At 40.6% G+C, this 27,276-nt stretch overlaps 1 protein-coding gene across 2 annotated transcripts in view; it reads left to right on the top strand.

Moving 5' to 3' along the window:
• The window catches only part of srbd1 (S1 RNA binding domain 1), a 121,224-nt gene that overhangs the window by 72,523 nt on the left and 21,425 nt on the right, over positions 1-27,276 (top strand). Inside the window, exons 19-20 of one of the 2 annotated variants that reach the window (XM_089012614.1) lie at positions 6,886-7,070; positions 8,273-8,683. In XM_089012614.1, coding sequence (XP_088868740.1) covers positions 6,886-7,070; positions 8,273-8,565 — 478 coding nt within the window. In that variant the 3' untranslated portion in view covers positions 8,566-8,683. Of the gene's footprint in view, positions 1-6,885; positions 7,071-8,272; positions 8,684-27,276 lie in introns of those variants that run through there. The other variant, XM_089012615.1, reaches the window with a different exon arrangement.

Below are 27,276 nucleotides of genomic sequence, written 5' to 3'. Positions count from 1 at the left end.
CATTTTCACTCAAATTCCAGGACCCACAGAATATGGACTTTTCGGACAACATCAACATTCAATTTCAGCATAAGAAACCTTAGATTCTCTTATTTTATCAGAAAAAAATAGTTAATTCCTAAAATATATGTGTTTGGAGTTATCTGAGCTAGAAATGGGGGCAGTTGTACAAAACACAATACAATACATACATATTGATTTATATCACGCTTGAACAACAGCTGACGCTGAAACAAAGCGCTAACATGGACAAAAGGCAAATGCTGCCCCCTTGTGGGCAGGAAAAACATTGCCGGAGGTCTGACCAGCGCTTGAGAGTTTTGAAAGGCGCTTATAAATGAAATGTATTATTATTATTATTATTATTATTTATAATTATTATTATTTATAAGACAAACAGATTGTGTAATGTCGCTCCACGTCACACTTTTCAATTATTGAATAAATTCGGTAATGGCAGCGAATGAGTGAATCGGTACTGCAAGATCTCCACTTGCGGATGACGTAAAGTCTGTTTAATTGAAGGCTACCTACATGTTTTTGCACGTTTGTGTGTGTGTGTGTGTGTGTGTGTGTTTATCCCACCCCCACCTCTTCGAGGACATACAGGAGCCATCTTCTTGCGTTTTGAGTTCTCGAGCTTTATTTAGCCAGGAGGGGCTAAGCTAAATCAGGGTGACCAACTCACAATCGTAAATTAGCTTGCGCAGGAGGCGCCGCCACAATCGGCTCGTCATACATCCCCAAATACAAAGTGCAATCCACTAAATAAAACTGACAGGAGGGAGGATGGCACAGGAATGTGTGTGTGTGTGTGTGTGTGTGTGTGTGTGTGTGTGTGTGTGTGTGTGTGTGTGTGTGTGTGTGTCCGTGTGTGAGGTGCACAAGGAATATCACATTCATCGCATTCGAGAAACCAGATCCCCATTACTGCTCGTGGCCCACGCATGGAGCCTCCCCCCCCCCCATCCCCCATGTAACCATATACAACACATGCAGAGGGTGGAGGGGGTGAACAATTTAGAAAAACAATCTGTGATTCCCCCCCTCGACTGCTTCCCTCCCTGCATCCCCTCCCAATATTATGAGTGCCATAATATGCATTTAGTTGACTTGATGGACAGGCATTATTGAACAAAGAGAAGCAATTAATTCATCTGGATTCAAATAAAAGACGGGAGATTTATGACGCATAGCAAACGTTTAGATTCATTTTGCGCTAAAATGAAGGCAAAGGAACTGCAGATTTCATTCAAAAGACAGTCAATCTGCTTCACTTTTTTGTGTGCACTGATAACTTAGCTTACGAACGCTTTAGCTCACGAAATTTAGCTTGCGAACATTAAAGGACAACCAACGTCACTTTTTTAAATAATAATAATAATAATAACTGACATCAGAAAAACGTTTTATAGCATCTAAAATACCCAAAACACGCAGTATGATATTTTTAGTCAAATGCAAAACACCAATTAAAAATGACTTAAAGTGTCCAAAATCTGCAAAAAAAATTGAGCTGCGAATTGGGCATTTTCAGAAAGTCCCGCCCCCAATTCGTGACATCACGCCAAGACGTCTTGCATTGTTTGTGAATCAAAACAATGGCTTCAGATTCGGAGAATATGCTTTCTTGTTACACATCCAGTTATGAATATGATTCAAATAGTTCTGAAGAGGAAAGCATACATGTTTGCAATCGATTAAAGAATTATATGTGCCATTTTGAGGCAACATTGGGGGAAAATCTCTCACCCAAAAAAAAAAGAGCCACAAAATGGTGACCTCCAGTGGCCACCTCCGCTTCCACAGGCTGATAAATTCCTTATATGGAGCTTGGATGCCCTCTTCTGGCGGCTTTTGGGTGCAACACGGTTCTCAGACCAAACATGTACAGCAAAATACATTGACGTGATGAAAGGACTGCTACAATGTGTCTTTTTTCGGTCAGGGGGCGGTCCTTTCCCTTTCGTGACGTAACGTATGGACTCATCACCAACTCAAAAACAAGACTTCCTGAATATTCAGAGCGAGTCTTAAAACGTAAAATATAGCCATATGCGGTGGAATCTTATTAAAATATGCTCAGTAGAAGTCATTTGAAGCCATTTTACAAATTATGGACACAACTTGTCCGGAGACGTCGGTTGTCCTTTAAATTTGCGAGCATATAGTCTCGGCTGACGAACTAGTTTTCGGCGGATGAATGAAACCACACGGCTGGCGGACTAGTTTTCCAAACCCACTCGAATGGCTGCCGCAGCTCACCCTCACAAAAAAAAAAGTTTTAATCACGTGACTGTAATTTGTCCCTTGAGGGTTTTAAAAGGCGCTTATAAATTAAATGTATTATTCTTATTATTATTATCTAGCTCTCTGGCTGGCTAACGAGCTATCAACCTGTTTATCTATTAGCTATATAGCTAAATGGCTAGCTAGCCAGCTGGCTATCTATTAGCTATCTATATCCTATATATTAGGTCTGTGTAAGCTCTCAGTCGTACCGGAATGGTCCATCGATGAAAAGGTTTCTTCAGCCGTCATCTGTACTTCTTTGCTCGACCGTCATTTTCTTTAATGTCCTCTTCGGCTTAACACTAGCCTGTGGTGGGGTCTTTTTCAGTCCCATAATAGCAAAATTACTACACTCAAAGAAAGTAATAATAATAATAATAATACTTTTCATTTAGAAGCGCCTTTCAAAACTCTCAAGGTCACTTTACAGTCACAGGATAAGTTTTTCTGTGGGTGAGCTGCGGCAGCCACTCGCGCCAGCGTTCACTCAACCCTAAGTAACTTAATAGATAGCAAGCTAGCTATCGAAAAGATAGCTAATAGCTAGCGAATAGATAGTTAATAGCTAGCATATAGATAGCAACGGTCTCAGGGAATAGAAGAGGTTGAAAAAATACACAATACACAATAAATAAAATACAGTAAAGTCTCGTTATATCGATATTCGAGGGAGTCCGAAAAAATATTGATATAACCGGGACTATCGATATATCCGATATCGATATAACGAGACTTTACTGTATATTTATTCGCCAGCTATTAACTATTATTATACATAAAATAATATGTATTTTATGTAATTTTAAGGATTATTTCATAGAAAATTCTGTTTTATGGGGACCTCGGAACAGATTATTCTCATTTTAGTTGTTTCTTATGGGAAATAAATGTTTGGAAGATGAACTTTTCGCCTCACACACACTTTCTGGGAACCAATTAAGTTCGTGAGCTGAGGTATCACTGTATTTGTCAAGCCACCCACTATTCTAACCGCCAAGCGCATCAAATATCATCTTTTTACATTTTTTAAAATCTAGGATGAACCCTCCAAACCCTTAGAAATGTGCCACTTTGTCCCGCGTATCTCCCAGCTGTCTGCTGCATATTTGTACCCGCACCGCCTCCTCCGCCGCCGCCAAATGTGCATTTCTAAGCAGCATTTTCTCCGAATCCGTGTTTACGTGCGCGCCCACCTGCTTGGTCCGTCACCGTGGCGAGCGGGCGGGACAGCTGAGGGCGAGGGTGGAGGGGCCCGCTTGGCGTCGGGCGACATTCATCACAGACACCACCCAGCTGGCCCCGCGCCCCCAGAACGAATGCGTTCACATCGATCAGCAGCCGTGGAAAGCGCGTCATGTAAATAAGATAGAACGTGCTTGCTTTGGCATTCGGGTTCTCGTGCCAGTTTGGTTTTGGAAGATTACGTTTGTGGGCCGGGGTCAAAATTGAAATGGTGTCAACATGCCCCCATATCACTCACTGGAACGACATGTCAATGTGGGTCCAATGTACTGTATTTTACACTGTATAATGTGGAGCAAAGTACAGTGAGACCTCAACTTACGAACTTAATTGGTTCCCAGACAAAGTGTGTAAGGCGAAAAGTGTGTATCTCAAAAAAAAAAAAATTCCCATAGGAAACCATTAAAATGGGAATAATCCGTTCCCGGTTTCCATAAAATATACTTTTCAACCAAATAAGCTTTAAAACTACACACAACATACCTTATTCTATGTATAATAAATGTGCTATTGTGTTGTAATGAAAGAAATACACTGCATTGTATCATAAATCACTTTATTTACATTTGTGATGGCCATTTATGGCTTGATGGAATGGCGTTGGAGGTCAAAGGGAATTGCTGTTTGGAAAGAGAGGTGCATTACATGAGGACTGTAATTAAAGAAATAAACTGTGCTGTAAAATAAAGTTTTATTTACCTTTTTGATGGTCGTTGATGGTTTATGGAAGGAGAGTCACCTTCCATAAGGACTGTTGGTAACTTAACCTCTGGTGCTGTTCGGTCGTGTACTTCCGTCGAAGATCACTCCGCCAGCAGTGGTGGGTGTGTATTATGAAAATAGTGCTTATTAAAAGGTTTAATTTTCATAAATTTGACGTTTGTAAGACGAAAAGTTTGTAAGTTGAGGTGTTTGTAAGTTGAGGTCTCACTGTATAAGGTCACGCACCCTTAAAGGACAACCGAGGCCTCTGGACAAGTTGTGTCCATAATTTGTAAAATCACTTCAAATGACTTCAACTGAGCGTATTTTAATAAGATTCCACCGCATATAGCTATATTTTACGTTTTAAGGTTCGCGCTGAATATTCAGGAAGTCTTGTTTTTGAGTTGGTGACGATACCTACCGTGACGTCACGGTAGGTATAGTCACTGACCGAGAAAGCGACACACAATGCATTTTGGGTACTTTGTTTGGTCTGACAACTTCGTGTTGATCCGCGTTGATGGCGAAAATAGAAGGAAAACACATAAATAACGCGATGATGAATCGTTGTGGGTTGCACCAAGACTACTATTTGATACTGGCTCACACAAATTCCCAGCAGACAAATCAGCCCATTTCCAACAGAGCTTGGGCGCCATCTTGTGCATTTTCTGGGACGCTACACTGCAGTCCTGATGTCTCAAAAGGACACGTGTTAAAAGAAAGAAGACCGAAAACAACACTGCAAACAAAGCAGAATAAAATCAAACACACTGGCATTCTGCTCCATGAGCTGTTCTCTATTCTCAAAAAAAAGAACCGGTAGCAATGTTGTTCTCTCGGAGAAAGACTCCTTCAGTACAAAAAAACGCTACAGCGCAGCAGCAAAATATTGTTTTACAACACCGTTCTTTAAACTATTAAAAAATAGTTTTTTTTTTTTGTTTCATTCTGCAGTATGTACAATGTAGCCACAAGGGGGCACAAGTTGTGCACTTGTTGTGCCGGTCCCAAGCCCGGATAAATACAGAGGGTTGTGTCAGGAAGGGCATCCGACGTAAAAAAAAAATTGCCAAAACAAATATGCGAATCAAACCTCTGAATCCCATACCGGATTGGTCGAGGCCCGGGTTAACAACGGCCGCCATTGGTACTGTTACCTTCAGGGTGCAGTGGAAAATTGACTAATGTTAGTCAAAGAAGGAGAGGAGGGAGGTGTGCCCAGAGGAAAAGAGAGAAATGGAACGCCAAGAGTATAGAACTAAGAGTAGGAACTTTGAATGTAGGAACAATGACAGGTCAAGGTCGAGAGCTGGTTGACATGATGCAGAGAAGGAAGGTAGACATACTGTGTGTCCAGGAGACCTGGTGGCCAGTTTCAGAAGGTCCCGCCCTCTTGTTCGTGATGTCACGCCAAGACGTCTTGCCTTACTGGAGAATCAAAACAATGGCTTCAGATTCGGAGGATATGCTTTCTTGTTACTCATCCAGTTATGAATATGATTCAAATAGTTCTGAAGAGGAAAGCATAAATGTTTTCAATCGATTAAAGAAGTCCTTCCGTGTCATTTTGAGGCATCTGGACAAAAATGTAGCACCCAGAAAATGCAGAAGATGGCGCCCAAGCTCCGTTGGAAATGGGCTGATTTGTCTGCTGGTGATTTGTGTCAGCGAATATCAAATAGGTGTGTTGGTGCAACACACGACGATTCATCATCGCGTTATTTATGTGTTTTCCTTCTAATTTCGCCATCAACACAAAGTGTTCAGACCAAACAAAGTACAGTGAGACCTCAACTTACAAACACCTCAACTTACAAACTTTTTGTCTTACAAACGTCAAATTTATGAAAATTAAACCTTATAATAAGCACTATTTTCATAATACACACCCACCACGGCTGGCGGAGGGATCTTCGGCGGAAGCACACGACCGAACAGCACCAACAGTCCTTATGGAAGGTGACTCTCCTTCCATAAGCCATCAACGACCATCAAAAAGGTCAATAAAACTTTATTTTACAGCACAGTTTATTTCTTTAATTACAGTCGTCATGTAATGCGCCTCTCTTTCCAAACAGCAATTCCCTTTGACCTTCGACCTCCAACACCATTCCATCAAGCCATAAATGACCATCACAAATGTAAATAAAGTGACTTTATGATACAATGCAGTGTATTTCTTTCATTACAATACAATAGCACATTTATTATACATAGAATAAGATATGTTGTGTGTAGTTTTAAGGCGTATTTAGTTGAAAAGTAGATTTTATGGAAAACCGGGAACGGATTATTCCCATTTTAATGGTTACCTATGGGAATTTTTTTTAGATACACACTTTTCGCCTTACACACTCTGTCTGGGAACCAATTAAGTTCGTAAGTTGAGGTCTCACTGTACTGCAAAATGCATTGTGCGTCGCTTTCTCGGTCAGGGGCGTTCCTTCCGTGACGTGATGTCAGGAATCGTCACCAACTCGAAAACAAGACTTCCTGAATATTCAGCGCGACCATTAAAACGTAAAATATAGCTATATGGGGTGGAATCTTCATAAAATACGCTCAGTAGAAGTCATTTGAAGCGATTTGACAAATTATGGACACAACTTGTCCTTTAATTATGTGCTTATTCCTCACGTGCAGGTTTCTTACCCTCGTCGGCGGGAGCGCCAGCCAGATTGGTAGCGCGCATCTCAAACGTCGCGTGGACCAGGAAGTCGCCAAAAGCGGCATTGACGAGCTATCCCAAAGGGTCGGCACCACGCCCGAGACCCTCAGTCTCATCGTGGACGGCCTCACCCAGCCGCCAGGGTTTGACATACGCCAAGGTAAATTCATCTCGCACACACGAACACAAAATCTGGGATGCATGTGGGAAGCGCCCGGGCGCCATTTTGACAGCCACTGGCGCCATTTTGAAACTCCACTACGCCAGCACCGTCGCAAGTGTATTACGATTAGCGCGTATTTCTACGTGATGTGCGCCACATATGACATACTTCTGTCAAAATAGCTAAAAAACAAATTTAGTGAAACAGCAATTGAAGTGTTTGTTTTCCTTTAGAGGTTTAAACGTTGGTCGGCGGCCATCTTGCCTTAGCGATCGATATCGAGCCATAATCATCGTGTATTTATTTCAGTGCAAACATGTATGCTTTCCTCTTCAGAACTATTTGAATCATATTCATAACTGGATGAGTAACAAGAAAGCATATTCTCCGAATCTGAAGCCATTGTTTTGATTCTCGAGCAAGGCAACAAGACGTCTTGGCGTGACGTCACGAACATGGGGGCGGGGCCTTCTGAAACTGAAACTTTCTCAGATCATTTTGAAGTAGTTTTGGGAGACTTTAAGTCATTTTTATTTGTGTTTTTCATTTGACTAAAAATATCAGCCTGCGTGTTTTGGGTATTTTATATGCTATAAAACGTTTTTCTGATGTCAGTTAGGAAACAAAAAAAATGGTGTCGGTTGTCCTTTAAGAAAAACCTCCAGTCCTTTAGGAGTCTGAATCCAAAATCTATCAAGCAACAATCCCACAAAAACGGAAAAGATGTCAACGCCGATTCCCACTTTATGGCTTGATCCCAAAGCGGGCGGTCCACCTTAATGAATAAACATGGCTGACAAAATCTCGGCACGATGGAGGTCTGCTTTCCAAGTCACTTAACAGTCCATGAGCGTAATCTCCAAAATTCAGGTCCTCGGTTCCGCATTCGGGTTCCAGCGCGTATCTGGCATCACGCTCAGCTGAGTCAACAGTCAGGCCGAGGCAACCTTTGTTGTCGGGGAAAACTGGCCCGGACCATTTCCTTGGCTGCCATGTTTGTTTTCAAACCACAGCAAGGAAGAAAAAGATCGCATGGAAAAGAAGAAAAAAAGTATTTGGTTACTTCCTGAAATGCAATCGTTCCGCGTCCTGCCTTTTTTTTTTTTCCACCTGCACCGTTGAACCCGTGACCTCATGGACCCAAAATCCCCCCCCCCACCACCACCACCCTCCCCTTCTTGTGTCTTTGCCATCCCCAGATTTTGGGCAGGAGGTCTTTAAACGGGGTATCGTATCCATTCAGGACCTCCAGGCGGGCGCGGTCCTGCCGGGCCGGGTGGAAAACATGTGCCTCTTTGGGGCTTTCGTAGACGTCGGCGTGGGTCGCTCGGGGCTCATCCATAAGAGCAAATTGACGGCGGACAAATTGCCCGACGGCCAGCGCCGCCGCAGCCTGGCGTTGGGACCCGGGGACAGGGTGGAGGTGAGGGTCTTGAACGTGGACGCTCAGAGGGGGCGTATCGGCCTGGATTTGATCCGGGTGCTACGCTAACGTTTACGGTTTTGTTCTCCTTGTTGTTTTCGGGACGTATTCTGTCTGGATGAGGTTTTCAACCCCCGTGAATAAAGGAGACTTTTGTTGGACTACTTTTTGCGCTCGCTTTCTATGAAGGTTGAAAACGGCGCTGGGGAAAAATCCTTAACGTTTTGCAAATGTCATAAAATAACGATGAAAAAAAATGAGGAAGAAATCTTGCCAGCTTTTCTTTGTTAAAACAAAAAAACAAAAATCCTCTCATTTGTTATCACAGCAGGTTAAATATTGACAAATGTGTAATTCTAAATATTAATTCTTAATAATTATAATAATAATAATACAGTGATACCTCAGCTTACAAACTTAATTGGTTCCCGGAAAATGTGTGTAAGGCGAAAAGTTTGTCTGCCAAACATTTATTTCCCATAAGGAGCCATTAAAATGAGAATAATCCGTTCACAGGTACCCATAAAACAATATTTCTATGAAATAAGCCTTAAAACTACACAAAATAGACCTTATTGTATGTATAATAAATGTGCTATTGGATTGTAATGAAAGAAATAAACTGTACTGCATCATAAAGTGGTTTTATTGACCTTTGTGATGGTCGTTGATGTACAGTGAGAGCTCAACTTACAAACACCTTATCTTACAAACTTTTCGTCTTAAGAACCTCTAATTTATGAAAATTAAACCTTATAATAAACAATATATTCATAATACACACCCACCACGGCTGGCGGAGTGATCTTCGGCGGAAGCACACGACCGAACAGCGCTCCAGCCGACGCTACTTTGCACACCCCCTCTCATTGAATGCACACGTCGATCGCCTCCTTGGAGCATTTTGCTGATAATTTTACTACTATGGGAACGAAAAAAAAAAAACACCACAGGCTCGTGTTCAGCCCAGGAAGACGAAAAATAAAATCACCGTCGCTGAGAAGAAGGAGATAAGTGAAAAACACTAATGAGGTGTGCGTTTGTATGATTTAGTGGCCGAGCACGGCTATGCTAAGTCAACCATTGCTACCATTCTCCGGAACACAGAAGCCATCAAAGGTGCGTCTGTTGCAAAATGTGTTTCCGTGCTCTCAAAGGGACGGTCTCGGGCAATCGATGAAGTTGAAAAAAACTTTATTTTACAGCAGTTTATTTCTTTAATTACAGTCCTCATGTAATGTGCCTCTCTTTGTGACTTTATGATACAATGCAGTGTATTACTTTCATTACAATACAATAGCACATTTATTATACAAAGAATAAGGTATGTTGTGTGTAGTTTTAAGGCTTATTTAGTTAAAAGCTATATTTTATGGAAACCCGGGAACGGATTATTCCCATTTTAATGGTTTCCTATGGGAATTTTTTTTTTGAGATACACACTTTTTGCCTTACACACTCTGTCTGGGAACCAATTAAGTTCGTAAGTTGAGGTCTCACAGTAGTTGCCTCTTGATGATATCCGAGTGAAGTTGTCGTGCTTTCTCTGCGATAATACCCTCACTCACACTGCCCCCTGCGAGCTGCTTTTCATTAATCCAAATCAACAGAAGTTTATCAAACTCTTCTATTGCCTGAGACCGTTGCTTACAACACAGAAACACCCTTAGCCACACGTAGCAATGGTCGACTTAGCATACTGGTAGTGGGACGCTAAGTCACACACCTCTGTCATTTTCTTTAGTGTCTTCTTCGGCTTAACAATAGCCTGTGGTGGGGTCTTTTTCGCGCCCATAATAGCAAAAATACTCCACTCGATAGCAAACCATGTCTGCACTCAAAGAAAGTGGGTGTGGAAAATTAGTCCACCAGCCACTGTGGCGGTTTGCTGTTCATCCGCCATTTCCCATAAGAAATTATTATTATTATTATTATTATTAAAGGTATACAAAATATAGCTTATTTTATGTATAATCTTCTTTTCCTTTGGGCTTTTCCCTTCAGGGGTGGCCACAGCGAATCAGCATCCTCTATCTAAGTTGGTTTTGTCCATCCTCTTCTCTCACACCAGCAACCTTCATGTCCTCTTTGACAACATGCATCAAGCTCCTCTTTGGTCTTCCTCTCGGTCTCCTGCCTGGCAGTTCATGTTTGTCATCCAAACATTTATTTCCTATAAGAAACCATTAGAATGAGAATAATCTGTTCCCAGCTGAAACTGTAACAAAGCACTAGCATGGACAAAAGGCAAATGCTGCCCCTTGTGGAAAAGCAAAAAACATTGCCAGAGGTCTGACCGGTGCTTTATCGGCACCCCTGCAAGAAATCCCAAAACCAGAACAAATTCGGGAATGCCACTCCACATCACACTTTTCAATTCCCGAATATATTCAGGAATGGCAGTGAATGATATTATTTGGTTTAGTGGTAATAATAATAATAATCATACATTTGATTTATAAGGCACTTTCAAAACTCTCACGGACAATTTCCAGTCAGGTTCATCTGTGTGACTTGGTTAAAAACAAATATTTTATATGAAAAATATAAATATAAAAAAAACATATATATACTATTATTATATATAAAAAATATAAATATGTTTTTCTGTGGTTATATCGATATCGGATATATCGTGAGCCGCAGAAGCCAGACGAGAATGTGGTTCTATAAACCACTATAACTATAAAGCCACGCTGTTGTCGTGCATGACGAATTGAGTCTCATCCACGACGAGCCGTGCAACGTCCGCGTCAACGTCAGTCCGAGACCCCACTCACCGCTGGATCCCGGAGCGGCTCAGGACTGGTCTCGTTTCCCCGGTGCCGGGCAGTTCACGCCCACGTCGGCGTCCGGCCGAGACCTGGTCCCATACGGCCGTACGGGGTGCCATTCTGCGCCTGGCAGTTCGACGTCCACGTTGAGCCATGCGCCGTCGCGTGAACGTGGGAGAGGGATCGCACTCACGCCCACGACGATCCGTGCCGCGTCTTCGTCCACCCCAGGCCGAGTCCCGTTCCCATCAGGCCGCCGCCCGTCGTATGCTGGAGAGGCAGCGGTTGCCGTCTCCACCATTGTTCCCTGGCGAGTGGACCTTTTGGGAGACTGTTGGGACTTCTGGAAGTAGCCCCTTGAAGGGGGGGTACTGTCATGATCTGGTTGGCGACCAACGGAGGGTGCTGTTGGCCCCGCCTGCACCTGCACAGATGCTCGTCGTCCCGATCAGATTGGCGACCAACGGGTAGCGACGTCAGCCTTGCCTGCAGCCTCGCAGGTGCTGGTCGTTTTAATCACTGACACTTAAAAGGACACCCGGCACGAACATCCGGTGTCGGTTCATTGTTTGCTGCATGTTTGTTGCATGCTGTGCATGTGTTTGTTTAACCTTGGCGGACTTTTACTTTTGGTCTTCTTTTGATACTTTGTATTTTTTCCATTCAGATGATTTTGATGTTTTACATTTTGTTCCTGCTGACCTTTATTTTAATACAATTTGTCAAACAACGTCCTGCTCCCTCCTGCCTGCTTTTTGGGATCCGCACCCGCCATCACCACCTTGCAAAGCCCCGCAGGGATGCGTCCTGTCTCCATTGCTCTTCTCTCTCTACACGAACGACTGCACCTCAACGCACCCAGCTGTCAAATTCATAAAGTTCGTAGACGACACCATGGTCATCGGTCTCATCAAAGACGGCGACGAGTCTGCGTACCGACAACAAGTGGAGCAGCTGGAGCTCTGGTGCAGCCGTCACAACCTGGAGCTGAACACGCTCAAGACAGTTGAGATGATGGTGGACTTCAGGAAACATCCATCACCACAGCTACCCCTCACACTATCCAACTGCCTGGTGTCAACCGTTGAGACCTTCAAGTTCCTGGGAATCACAGTCACCCAGGACATGAAGTGGGAGGTCAACACCAACTCTATTCTGAAAAAGGCCCGACAGAGAATGTACTTCCTGAGGCTGCTAAAGAAGCATGGCCTGCCACAGGAGGTGCTGCAACATTTCTACACGGCTGTCATCGAATCCATCCTGTGTTCTTCCATCACCGTTTGGTTCGGGCCCGCCACAAAAATGGACAAAATCCGACTTCAACGGACAGTTAGGACGGCGGAAAAAATCATTGGCACCGCCCTACCCACTCTCGAGGACTTGCACACTGCAAGAATCCAAACTAGGGCGCGGAAAATCCTACTGGACCCTCCGCACCCTGCCCACCACCTTTTCCAGCTACTCCCCTCAGGCAGGCGCTACCGATCCATGCGCACCAAATCCAGCAGACATTTAAACAGCTTCTTCCCCCAAGCCATTAACTCTTTGAACTCTTCAACAGTAGCCAAAATGGAACTGTATAGTGCCACTTAGCAGTTTTTTTTTACGACGATACTAGTGCAGCGTGTTCTACCGGAAACAAATTCCTTGTGTGTTCTACATACTTGGCAATAAAGATGATTCTGTTTCTGATGCTGCCCTTTGTGGAATGGAAAAATATCGCCAGAGGTCTGACCAGTGCTTTGTCGCCACCCCTATGCAAGAAAAGCCAAAACCCGAACAAATTCGAGAATGGTGCTCCACATATGAACTTGAAATGATGTATAAAATACAATACATCCATTTTGATTAACATCGCGCTTTAACAACAGGTGAAGCTGTTACAAAGCGCTTTTCATCGGAAAAAAAGAGTTAGTTCCCAAGTCATATGGCGCTGGGGTTATGTGAACTTGAAATGGGGGCAGATGTACAAAATACAATACACCCATATGTCTGTGTATGCTCTCAGTCGTACAGGAGTGGTCCATCGATGAGAAGGTTTCTTCAGCCGTCATCTGTACAAATTTGAAGGTTTCGGACGTTAGAGTAGGGACCTATCATAGCTGTGTCCGGCGCCGCCATGTCTGGACATTAGGGATATATAAATAGGGCCGATACGACCAGTAAGACTTTATTCGCTGACGAAGCCTCTTGGATAGGAGGCGAAACGTCCGACACCTTCAAAAAAGTACAGATGACGGCTGAAGAAACCTTCTCATCGATGGACCACTCCTGTACGACTGAGAGCTTACACAGACATATTGCTGCCAACTTTGGGAGAGACATCATTCTGCTGGTACGTAACTTAGAAAAGGCCACCTTTAAATTAGCTGACTTAAAGAACCACCTCAGATTCAATCTTAGATGTAGACAGAGCCGGTTAATTCCTAAATGCTTGAAGCAAGCACCCCTGGAACCCGGATACTTAGCCGATAAAATGCAACAAAATAATACTAGGAAAATACTAAATTTGAGAATTAGGAGACTTAACATAAAGATAAAAAACAAACAGTCAGAAATAGAGACTTATTATCAGCGATTACAAACTAAACTTACCCACAAAATCTATCAGAAAGTGTGCGAATTTACTAAATCCGGATGTATGAGGCACCACAGCAAAACCAAAGAGAGACAAAAGGGTAAATTTCAAAAATTACTTTTACTGAAACAATCTCAGCTACTGGTAAGCACGCGAAAAATTAGGAATGAGGAGATTTCAAGGGAGAATTGGATCAAAAATTTGTCAGACAGAGATCTCTCAGAGACAGAAAAGGCGGTACTAACCAAAGGTTTAAATTTCTCAGTGACTCCTAAAACAATACCTACAATAGATTACATCACAGCTACTGAATCGGCTATTAAAAATAACAAACTTTCGTATGCAAAGGCAGATGATCTACGCATTAAAATATCAGCCCTTCTCAGTAGTGCCAAACTACCTCCGTCCAACATAACATTAGAAGAGAGAAAGGCGTTAACTACTCTACAAAAAGACCAAAATATTACTATTTTGCCAGCGGACATGGGCAGATGCACAGTGCTTCTCAACACATTGGATTATGAAGACAAAATAAATAGGTTAATCAGTGATTCTAACACTTATGAGCAACTAAAAAGGGACCCTTCCAATAGATACAAGAAAGAAATGATAGACTGTGTCCAAAAGTTAGAGAAAAGAAAACATATAGACAAACAGATGTATTTTAGATTATACCCGGGAGAGGCCACGTCATGTGTCTGGCCTGCCAAAAATACATAAAGAAGGGTTCCCCCTCAGACCCATTGTTTGTAGCATTGACTCCTCTACATACAATGTAGCCAAATATTTAAAAACTATCTTAGCTCCGTTGGTTGGTAACACAGAATAGAGAGGATCAAAGACCTCATATTGGAACCTGAGGAAACTTTGGCATCATACGATGTGACTTCTCTCTTTACATCTGTCCCAACCCCAGCAGCAGTCTCAGTGGTGAGGACGAGACTGCTGGCGGACGTTTCTCTGCATGAAAGAACCAAACTTAAACCGGATCACATCTGCCAATTATTGGAAATCTGCCTTAATACTACGTATTTTCAATTTCGGGAGAAATTTTATAAACAAATTCATGGTTGTGCTATGAGCTCACCAGTTTCACCCATAGTGGCTAATCTGTACATGGAAGAGATGGAGAAACAGGCCCTCACATCTTTCCCGGGGACAAAACCTAGACTCTGGTTTAGATGTGTGGACGATACTTTTGTCATAATTAAAAAAGAAGAAATTCAATCCTTCACAGATCACCTCAACTCTGTAGACATCAACATTAAATTTACTCGTGAGGACATTAAAGAGAACCAACTAGCCTTCTTGGATTGTAAAGTAATTATAAAAGAGGACAGAGCGCTAAAAACAGAAGTCTTTAGGAAGGCTACGCACACTGACCAATACTTACTTTTCTACTCTAACCACCCTTTACAACACAAATTAGGAGTTATCAGAACCCTCCAGCATAGGGCTAAACTAATACCAACTAGCATTGAAGGTAGAGAAAAGGAGTCAAAACATATCAGGAGAGCACTCACTAACTGTGGGTACCCTCAGTGGTCGTTCAACAAATGTCAGAAAGAAAGAATAGGGAATGAAACCAAAAATTCTCAAGATACAAATAGGAGAGGAGTAGCAGTACCTTACATTGCAGGAGTTTCTGAAAAATTACAAAGAGTCCTTTGGCAACACAAAATTCCTACTTATTTCAAACCGATAAACACGTTAAGGCAAAAATTAGTGCATCCATAAGATAGGTCTGTGTAAGCTCTCAGTCGTACAGGAGTGGTCCATCGATGAGAAGGTTTCTTCAGCCGTCATCTGTACAAATGTGAAGGTTTCGGACGTTTCGCCTCCTATCCAAGAGGCTTCGTCAGCGAACTAAATGTGAAGGTTTCGGACGTTTCGCCTCCTATCCAAGAGGCTTCGTCAGCGAAGCCTCTTGGATAGGAGGCGAAACGTCCGAAACCTTCACATTTGTACAGATGACGGCTGAAGAAACCTTCTCATCGATCCAAAAGATAGGCTACCAAATGAAAAACAAAGTAATGTAGTTTATTCCATACATTGTAAGAATGAAAATTGTAAAGAGCAGTGGGGAGACTCAATAAATTCTCAAAAAAAGACTATCAACATCGCAGGGATAATACTAGTGGGCCTCAATCGGCAGCACATTTGCACCTAAAAGCTCGCAACCACTCATTTGATGACAATGAGGTTAAAATCTTAGCGAAAGAACATAGATGGTTTGAAAGGGGGGTAAAAGAAGCGATTCTCATAAAACAACAAAATCCTTCATTAAACCGGTCTGGTGGGGTGAGGTTCAATTTAGATCATTCATACAATAGCCTGCTTAGGCAAAACAGGTTAGACAACATTCGTAATGCTGATGAGGTGATACCGGAGGGAGTGCGGGAAATAGGCCAGTCATTAGTCAGGAATGTAGGAACAATCAGTGGGGCCACAGGGAGTGGTCCTCTGTTCCCCCCAACCTGAGAATAGGGACCTATCATAGCTGTGTCCGGCGCCGCCATTTCTGGACATTAGGGATATATAAATAGGGCCGATACGACCAGTCAGACTTTAGTTCGCTGACGAAGCCTCTTGGATCGGAGGTGAAACGTCCGAAACCTTCAAATTTGTACAGATGACGGCTGAAGAAACCTTCTCATCAATACACCCATATTGATTTAGGTAGTGCTTTAACAATAGCTGAAGTAGTAACAAAGTGCTAACATGGACAAAAGGCAAATATTGCCCCCTTGTGGGAAAGAAAAAAAATTGCCAGAGGTCTGACCAGCGCTTTCTCGGCACCCCTATGCAAGAAAAACCGAAACCCGAACAAATTTGGGAATGGCGCTCGACATATGAACTTGAAATGATGTACAAAACACAATGCATCCATATTGATTTATATCGCGCTTTAACAGCTGAAGCTGTAACAAAGCGCTTTTCATTGGAAAAAAAGAGTTAATTCCTAAGTCATATGGCTCTGGAGTTATATGAACTTGAAATGGGGCAGATGTACAAAATACAATACAGTACATATGCATTTATATCGTGTTTTAACAACAGCTGAAGCTGGAACAAAGCAATAACATGGACAAAAGGCAAATGCTGCCCCCTTGTGGAAAAGAAAAAAAACATTGCCAGAGGTCTGACCAGCTCTTTCTCGGCACCCCTATGCAAGAAAAACCGAAACCCGAACAAATTCAGGAATGGCGCTCCACGTCTCACTTTTAAATTCCCGAATAAATTCGGGAAAGGCAGCCCATGAGTGAATTTCTCTGCTTCTTTGTGTGTTTGGAACCGTTTTCCGGCTTTTTAATCAAAACGACTCAAGTTGTTCCGATTCTAAGGCGGATCAAATGATCTCCCTCAACTGGTTCCCCCTCCAGCCCCCTCGGGCCGTAAGTTGAACTCCCTTCCCCTGCTCAAAAATTAAAAAAAAAAAAAAAATGGAGGATGTGCTGTGCTCAGGGGTGTTGGGCACAATGTGGGAGTGCGTCTATTTGGGAGCCCGAAGGCTTTTTGTCTTTTGGTCCCAGACATGATTATCCCAAGAGACGCACACGCACGCACACCCGCTAATCAGCCGCTTGAAAATGAATCCCAGACTCCCCATCCGCATGATCTAATTTGTTTGTTTTGATAAAAGCCGCAGTAAATAGCAGATCGCCAAATGTAATATCGCTTGCGAGGAAGCTCCAAGGTCCCCTGTGCATAACTTGAGACTGGATGCCGAATAGCTAATCACGGTAGGGGGGGGGGGGGCGCCACCCCCTCCCCCCCTTCCTGGGCCGCCGAGAGAGAATAGCTCTTCCACACGCTATCACAAAGAAATATTTGATCAAGGTTAATCGGCTGTGGCACTTTGCTGGGAGTTGATCTGGCCCCAGTCAATCATGCTATCACAAGCCGTGAGTGATAAGCGCATACTGGCCAGAGCTAGCACACCGTATCTGTCGCGAGCTTCATAAGCATATACAGGTAACATCCGATTTACGACCGGCGCGAGTTACGACCACCTGTACTTACGACCACGACCACCAGACCCAAATACAGTTATACAATAATAAAAATTGATAATATGAAATCTAAAATGATAAAAACGATACTAAAAGGCAAGTTTAACTTTTGTAAATAAACTGTACAGTAAACGGTTTTGTAAACATTACAGGTACAGTTATACAGTAATAAATCGATAATATGAAATATAAAATGACACTTAAAGTTATAAAATTTATAAATGAACTGTAAACAGTTTGGTATCTAATAGTATTCAATAGAAAACGTTGCTTAAAGGACAACCGACGTCTACGGACAAGTCGTGTCCATAATTTGTAAAATGGCTTCAAATGACTTCTACTGAGGGTATTTTAATAAGAATCCACCACATATAGGTATATTTTACATTTTAAGACTCGCTCTGAATATTCAGGAAGTCTTGTTTTTGAGTTTGTGACGAGTCCGTACGTGACGTCACGAAAGGACCACCCACTGACCGAAAAAAAGACACATTGTAGCAGTCCTTCTATCACGTCAATGTATTTTGCTGTACATGTTTGGTCTGATAACCGTGTTGCACCCAAAAGCCGCCAGAAGAGGGCGTCCAAGCTCCATATAAGGAATTTATCAGCCTGTGGAAACGTAGGTGGCCACAGGAGGTCGCCATTTTGTGCCTCTTTTCTGGTGATCGATCCCCCCCCAATGTTGCCTCAAAATGGCATGGAATAAATTCTTTAATCGATTGCAAGCATGTATGCTTTCCTCTTCAGAACTATTTGAATCATATTCATAACTGGATGTGTAACAAGAAAGCATATTATCCGAATCTGAAGCCATTGTTTTGATTCTCCAGCAATGCAAGACGTCTTGGCGTGACGTCACGAACTGGGGGCGGGACTTTCTGAAAATGCCCAATTCGCAGCTCAATTTTTGCCAGATTTTGGACACTTTAAGTCATTTTTATTGGTGTTTTGCATTTGACTAAAAATATCATACTGCGTGTTTTGGGTATTTTAGATGCTATAAAACGTTTTTCTGATGTCAGTTAGGAAACAAAAAAGTGACGTCGGTTGTCCTTTAAACACAATAGATTGACATTGTATACTATCCTGCCGTGTAAACATCACGTCAACCATTTTAATGGATTTCGACTTACGACCGTTTTGTAAGAACGGAACTTGGTCGTAACTCAGATGTTACCTGTATATTGTTGTGTTGATTTAATAGCAATTTTGTCAACCCACAATGGCTGAAGGAGGTGAAGAAATGGATTTGCTTGCAGATTTACTGTTAACACCATTTTCAAGATAGACTTTTCAAGAAAAATCACGAAGAAAGTTCGGAAATACTTTGCCGTCGCGTTGTTTCATCTTCTCTGCGATGTGAAAGAGCGACTTGTCATGAATCCACACATGGATGGTAAAAACTGGAACAGTTTAATGACAGTACAGTGATACCTCTGCGTACGAACTTAATTGGTTCCCAGAAAGTGCGTAAGGTGAAAAAAATTGTCTTCCAAACATTTATTTCCCATAAGAAACCATTAAAATGAGAATAATCCGTTCCCAGGTCCCCATAAAACATTTTCTACTGAATAAGCCTTAAAACTACACAAAATATATCTTATTTTATGTATAATAAATGTGTTATTGCGTTGTAATGAAAGAAATAAACTGTACTGTATAATAAAGTTGTTTTATTGACCTTTGTGATGGTCGTCGATGTAGTTGCCTCTTGATGATATCCGAGTGAAGTTGCCACGCTTTCTCGGCGTTAATACCCTCACTCACACTGTCCCCTGCTAGCTGCTTTTCATTAATCCAAATCGACAGAAGGTTTTCAACCTCTTTTATTGCCTTAGACAGTGACGTAGACAACACGGAAACACCCTTTGCCACACGTAGCAATGGTTGACTTAGCATACTGGTACTGGGACGCTAAGTCACACAAACGCTCACCTCGTTGGTGTTTTTCGATGATCTCCTTCTTCTGCTCTGCCGTCATTTTCTTAAATGTCTTCTTAGGCTTAATACTAGCCTGTGGTGGGGTCTTTTTCGCTCCCATAATACCAAAAGTACACCACTCGATAAGTGTTTAATGCTGATAAAACCGGCCACTCCATTCCATCAAGCCATCAACGACCACCACACCGGTAAATAAAACTTTATTTATAATACAATACCACATTTATTATCCGTAAAATAAGGTATATTTTGTGTAATTTTAAGGCTTAGAAAATTAGAAAGTAGAAAATTATGTTTTATGGGACCTGGGAACGGATTATTCTCATTTTAATGGTTTCCAATGGGAAATTAATTTTTGGGATCCACACTTTTCGCCTTTGACACTCTGGGAACGAATTAAATTCGTAAGCCAAGGTATCACTACATTTCATTTCTAAGCGCCTTTCAAAACTCTTTACAGGCACGGAATATTTTTTCCGCGCAATGTGGCTGCGCAAGACAATCTGGTCTTAAGTAGCGACATGAAAGATGTCCGCCGCTCCACTCAAGATCCGTTCTGGGACAGCGAGGCCTCTTCCTGTTCCCGGGTCATGACCGCGTGAGGTGGCTCGTCTTGATTGACAGCCCACTGTTTGGGTTCGCCCGCCCCCTCCGGGGATTCGCCGCCGGGCGCTTGCCGGAAAGGCGTCCGTCGCTCGCCGAGAATTCTCCCACGTTGTCGCTCTCGCGCGTGAAATGGAGGACGGCGTCCCGGTATCTCACGCGCGTATCTTATGTTCATCCCACGGGGCGTCCAGTCCTCTGAGAACGCCGCAACAATGTGTCGGGCGGCAGGAAGGAAGTCAAAGGTTGAAGGGAATTCACTTGCACTTAGACGCCGCGAAACCGTCGAACCCCCCCCATGTGCATACAATTTCTGCTCACGGGAATTCTCAAAATGGCAGCGAAAACCAAAACTAATTTGCTCGTAAAACTTGCTTAGCGGTGAGAGAAAGAGACAGAGATCCGATAGCGAACTAGCCATCTAGCTCGCCAGCCATCTTGCTAGATAGCTAGCCAACTAGCTAGCTAACTAGCTATCCTATTAGCTAGTTAGTAAACTCGCTAGCTAGGTAACTCGTAAGCTAGCTGATAGATGGATAGATTGATATGATTGCTAACTAGCCATCTAGCTATTTCACAGATAGATAGATAGATAGATAGATAGATAGATAGATAGATAGATAGATAGATAGATAGATAGCAAATACAGTGATACATTGGCTTGGAAACTTAATTGGTTCCCAGACACAGAGTGTGTAAAGCGAAGTGTGTATCCCAAAAATGTATTTCCCATAGGAAATCATTAAAATGACAATAATCCGTTCCCAGGCCCCCATAAAACATAATTTTCTAAGCCTTAAAGCTACACAAAATATACCTTATTTTATGTATAATAACTAGCCATCTTGCGAAATATCTAGCCAAATAGCTAGCTAACTAGCTCCCCTATTAGCTAACTAGCTAACTCGTTAGCTTCCAATAAAGTAGCTCACTAACTCGCTATCTAACTTGCCACCTAGCTAGCTAGCTGATAGATGCATAGATAGATGTGATAGCGAACTAGCCAATGAGCTATCGAGCTGATGGATGAATTGATGGATAGGTAGATGAATAGATAGAGACAGATTTTATAGTTAAATAGCTTGCTAGCCATCTTATTAAATAGCTAGCCAACTGGCTATCCTATTAGCTAGCTAGCTAGCTAGCTAACTTGCTAGCTAACTAACGAGTTAACTGGCTATTTAGCTGATGGATGGATAGCTGAATGGATTGATGGATAGGTAGATAGAGAGACAGATCTGATAGCTAACTAGCCATCTAGCTTGGTAGCCATCTTGATAAATAGCTATCCAACTATCTAGCTAACTCGCTAGCTAGCTTACGAGTTAGCTAGTTGACAGATGGATAGATGGATGCATTGATGGGTAGGTAGATAGATATCTATACATATATAAAGAGAGATTTGATAGATAGATCCAAGAGCTAGCTAGCTGGCTAGTAACTTGCTATCTAGCTCGCTTGCTAAACAGCCATTGTTAGATAGCTAACTAGGTATTGCTGGATAGATTTACAGTAATCCCAGTAAAGTACAGTAAACAGAGAGAAAGAGAGAGAGAGACCCGCCTCGCCCTCCCTCATAGCCTCTGCTTCGCTCCCCGGGGCAAAACGAGGCTTTAGCCAGCTTGGGTACTTGTTTGTTTAGCTTGTGTGTTTGAGCAAGCTCTTAATACGCAGTCGTAAGAGCACTTTGAGTCGCATTAAACACACGCGGGAGCAATTGGCCAGCTTACGTTCGAACACACAAGCACTCGGGGCGAGCAATGTTACACTTGGATCCCATCATCCGGATACTCAAGCGGCACGCAGCTGCAAGCTAATACGCAGTGTCAATTTTTAATCCACGTCATGTGATTTGGCAAACTCCCAAGGGATTGGACCCCATTAAATCGTGTCAAGAGTTTAACGCCTGGAAAGTTCATAAATTGAGCTCTTTTCAATGGCGTATCCGCTGACGACCGAGCGGAAATTTCCAAACGTGAAAAAGATGCTACGCTCGCACCGGAGTGGCACAAAAAAATGTCGAAAATCATTTTAGATTTTTTTTTTTTCATTTGGAAAAGCGCTGTTTTGGGATTTTTTTAATGGAGAAAATTGCTATTTTAGATTTTTTTTTAAAGTCAAAAATCTGCATTTTATACTTTTTTTAATTTACAAAATCACCATTTTAGAATTTTTTTTTAAATGGAGAAAATCGCTATTTTATAATCTTTTTAAAAATGTCGAAAATCATCATTTTATATATTTTTTTCATTTGGAAAATCGCTGTTTTGGGACTTTTTTAATGGAGAAAATTGCTATTTTAGATTTTTTTTAAAAGTCAAAAATCTGCATTTTATACTTTTTTTAATTTACAAAATCACCATTTTAGAATTTTTTTTAAAATGGAGAAAATCACTATTTTATAATTTTTAAAAAAATGTCGAAAATCATCATTTTATATATTTTTTTCATTTGGAAAATCGCTGTTTTGGTATTTTTTTAATGGAGAAAATTTCTATTTTAGATTTTTTTTTAAAGTCAAAAATCTGCATTTTATACTTTTTTTAATTTACAAAATCACCATTTTAGAATTTTTTTTATAATGGAGAAAATCGCTATTTTATAATCTTTTTAAAAATGTCGAAAATCATCATTTTATATATTTTTTTCATTTGGAAAATCGCTGTTTTGGGATTTTTTTAATGGAGAAAATTGCTATTTTAGATTTTTTTTTAAAGTCAAAAATCTGCATTTTATACTTTTTTTAATTTACAAAATCACCATTTTAGATTTTTTTTTAAATGGAGAAAATCGCTATTTTATAATCTTTTTAAAAATGTCGAAAATCATCATTTTATATATTTTTTTCATTTGGAAAATCGCTGTTTTGGGATTTTTTTTAATGGAGAAAATTGCTATTTTAGATTTTTTTTAAAGTCAAAAATCTGCATTTTATACTTTTTTTAATTTACAAAATCACCATTTTAGAATTTTTTTTTAAATGGAGAAAATCGCTATTTTATATTTTTTTTTTAAATGTCGAAAATCATCATTTTAGATTTTTTGTTCATTTGGAAAATCGCTGTTTTGGGACTTTATTAATGGAGAAAATTGCTATTTTAGATTTTTTTTTAAGTCAAAAATCTGCATTTTATACTTTTTTAATTTACAAAATAACCATTTTAGAATTTTTTTTAAAATGGAGAAAATCGCTATTTTATAATTTTTTTTTAAATGTCGAAAATCATCATTTTAGATTTTTTGTTCATTTGGAAAATCGCTATTTTGGGACTTTATTAATGGAGAAAATTGCTATTTAAAAATTTGCTATAAAAACATCTAAAATGATTTTCGACATTTTTTAAAACATTATAAAATAGCGATTTTCTCCACTTTTAATTTTTTTCTAAAATGGTGATTTTGTAAATTAAAAAAAGTATAAAATGCAGATTTTTGACATTTAAAAAAAATTTTTTGACATTTAAAAAAAATAATAATAATAAAATAGCAATTTTCTCCATTAAAAAGTCAGGGGGCGGTCCTTTCATGACGTCACGTACGGACTCGTCACCAACTCAAAAACAAGACTTCCTGAATATTCAGAGCGAGTCTTAAAACGTAAAATATAGCTACATGCGGTGGAATCTTATTAAAATACGCTCAGTAGAAGTCATTTGAAGTGATTTTACAAATTATGACGGAGACGTCGGTTGTCCTTTAAATGTATAAAGAAGACTTTTAAAGTTGATTGTATATTTGAAGTCTCCGTTCAAACTTTTGCCGGCAGATGAAAAGCGGCTTCTGGCAAATTGGCTTTGCAGTACAACAGAACCGACAACTTGCTTTGGCCACGTGCATGTTTTTTTTTTTCTTGTACGTTTTGAAATAATGATCTCCCTTTTCAGAATTTTGCCGCTCTCCCCCCACAACCGCAGTCTGTTTTAGGCATTAGAAATCACTGCTGTTTTTTGCGTGGTGGCCATTAATAACACAAATCTTGTCTGGGCCGCTTCACTTCCAATACAAATGGAAAAGACGGTATTTTTTTATTTTGGGGGGATAGTAGGGGGGAAAGTGTCCTGTTAGACTAGCCGAGCCAATCAGAAAAATTGGATTAGATTTGATTAGCCTTTATTAGTCTGGCAGTGGAGACATTGACAGTCAACAACAGCAAAGTGATGGAAGGAAGAGGAAAGGAAGAAGTAGAAAAACAAAATACAAGAGCTGCTGTAAAGGCTGAATTCTGACAATTTTGGTGCAACTGATGTTAAGGTTGCCCTTATTGTGTTTATCAGGAGTGCCCGAGCAGACCGTCGCTGTCTTGTGGTTGTCGGACGGCAAGAAATAAAAGTGCTGTGGTTTTGTGCAATTTTCTAAAATAGCGATTTTGTAATTTTTTAATTTTTTTCTAAAATGGCGATTTTCTACATTTTTAAAAATGTTCTAAAATGTGGATTTTCAATGTTTTTTCAATTTTTAAAATGCCAATTTTCTATTTTTTTAAAAATGTTCTAAAAAGGAAATTTTCTACCTTTTAAAAATGTCCTAAAATTTGGATTTTCAAATTTTTTTTAAATTTCCTAAATGCCAATTTTCTAATTTTTTAAGTTTTCTAAAATGTGTATATAAAAAAAAAATTCTAAAATGCCAATTTTCTAATATTTTTAAAATGTTCTAAAAAGGCAATTTTCTACCTTTTAAAAATGTCCTAAAATTTTGATTTTCAATTTTTTTTTAAATTTCCTAAATGCCAATTTTCTATTTTTTTAAGTTTTCTAAAATGTGTATATAAAAAAAAATAATTTCTAAAATGCCAATTTTCTGATTTTCAAAAAAAATCTAAAATGGCGATTTTCTACATTTTTAAAAATTTTCTAAAATGTATTATTCTAGATGTTTTATTAATTTCTAAAATGGCGATTCTCTACATTTTTTAAAATTTTCTAAAATGTGCATTTTCACATTAAAAAAAATCTAAATTGTCATTTTTCTAAAGTTTTAAACGGTTTCAACATTTATAACAATTTTCTAAAATGGCGATTTTCTACATTTTTTTTAATTTTCTAAAATGTCAATATAACATTTTCACTACTAGCTATAGCTTGCTAGCTAGCTATTAGCTATCTATTAGCTCTAGTTCTAGCTATCAATCTATTAGCTATTTATTAGCTCTTGGTAGCTAGCTATTAGCTCGAGATAGCTATCTATTAGCTATTTATTACAGTAAACTCGTTATATCGATATCGGTTATATCGATAGTACTGCTCATTACAATGCTATTTTCATTTCCCTGCAAATTTCTAGTCTTTTAGTTCCGGTTAGTACAGTACACGGTTAGTACGATAATCCGGTTCCTACGATGCCCTTTTCATACAAAAGCAGCTTAAAGCTGAATCAATATTTGCTTAAGGATTTCAATACAGTACCACCATTAGCGAAATCTGTATCTGTAACACCGTTGGTCACGTGACCAGCTTTCGTGTCTTGCACTGTAATCCTCGGGCGCTATAAAAATGGTGTAGCAGAGCTCACATCTTTCATGACTGCTGCAATAGCATCTGAAACATACTGTAGTCTTCTTATATACAGGTGTTCAACCATGGGGAAACGTAAGAATTATGATATCGGAACGAAGTACAAGGCAATAGTGGCTGTGGAGGACAATCCAACAAGAATTGCGAAAGAGTTGGACGTGCCGCAGAATACTTTATCCACGTAAGTAATGTAAACGTTGCACTTTTTGTTTTCCATACATGTATTTAATTGTGTTGTATTCAGATATCTTTATCGCTTGCAATAATCACAGTTTTTCATACACTATGTACATGCTGGCGGTCGTGGATTCCCTCGTGTGTATAGAACAACGTGAGGATTTTGCATTGGTTGAAATTTAGAAAGGAAATAGTCATTAAAAAAGTGTAAATATGTTTTTATTTAATGCATAAGTTTATTTTTCACTTCACTACAGTACAAAAGCATGCTAGCTACGCAATCCATGAACTCGAGGAGAAAATTACATGCCATATCAAAGATCCCCCATTTATTGCCCACTTTTAATGCAGTTCGGCGCAGGATCAGATATATCGATATTTTTTCCGACTCCCGAGAATATCGAATATAACGAGACTTTACTGTAGCTCTAGTCAGCTATCTATTAGCTATCTAGCTAGCTTTCTGTCTATTTCAGAGTTGAGTGAACGCTGGCGCGTGTGGCTGCAGCTGCTCACCCACAGAAAAACTGATTGTAGTTTTGAAAGGTGCTTATAAATTAAATGTATTATTATAATTATAAAATGTGGATTTTCATTTTTTTTTTTGCAATGTGGATGCTGGAAAAGTAAGTTTCGGATCGGCAGAGGTTGGACTTGAAGCCCTCAAGCTGCAAAACGTTGTCACCGGTCCAAACCCGAATCCTCCCACCAAAAGAAGGTACGCTCACTCGCTTGCTGGTGAGTCATTTGCGTATGTTTGTGTGCGGGATCTACCACAATTGCATCTGCGGCGTCACTTTTCCTGCCGGCGCGGCTGCCGATCGCATTACCTTCCTGTTGGTGCCGCGCATGGCGTTCCGCCGTTTCCGCTTTTATTTGGATTCCTGGCCTCGAAACCCGAGTCGGAGTGACATCACGGCGGCCATTTTGACCGCAGGCGGATGGATCGCTTCCTCTGTGTTATAATAATAATAATAATAATAATACATTTCATTTATAAGCGCCTTTGAATGTGTGATGTTCAATGTTGTTTGTGCGTATGCCCCACAAGTAGGATGTGAGCTGGCGGAGAAGGATAAATTTTGGTTGGACTTTGATGAAGTCAGAAGGTGGTGAACCTGCCCATCAGGAGGTGATGGGCAGGTTTGGACTCCAGATGAGGAACGCTGAAGGACAGA

The sequence above is a fragment of the Hippocampus bargibanti genome, linkage group LG13 (assembly GCF_051943395.1).
Source record: "Hippocampus bargibanti isolate YZ-2025 linkage group LG13, ASM5194339v1, whole genome shotgun sequence".
Lineage (NCBI taxonomy): Eukaryota > Metazoa > Chordata > Actinopteri > Syngnathiformes > Syngnathidae > Hippocampus > Hippocampus bargibanti.
The sequence above is the reverse complement of the archived record's forward strand: the minus strand, read 5'-3'. Positions and strand labels throughout refer to the sequence as shown.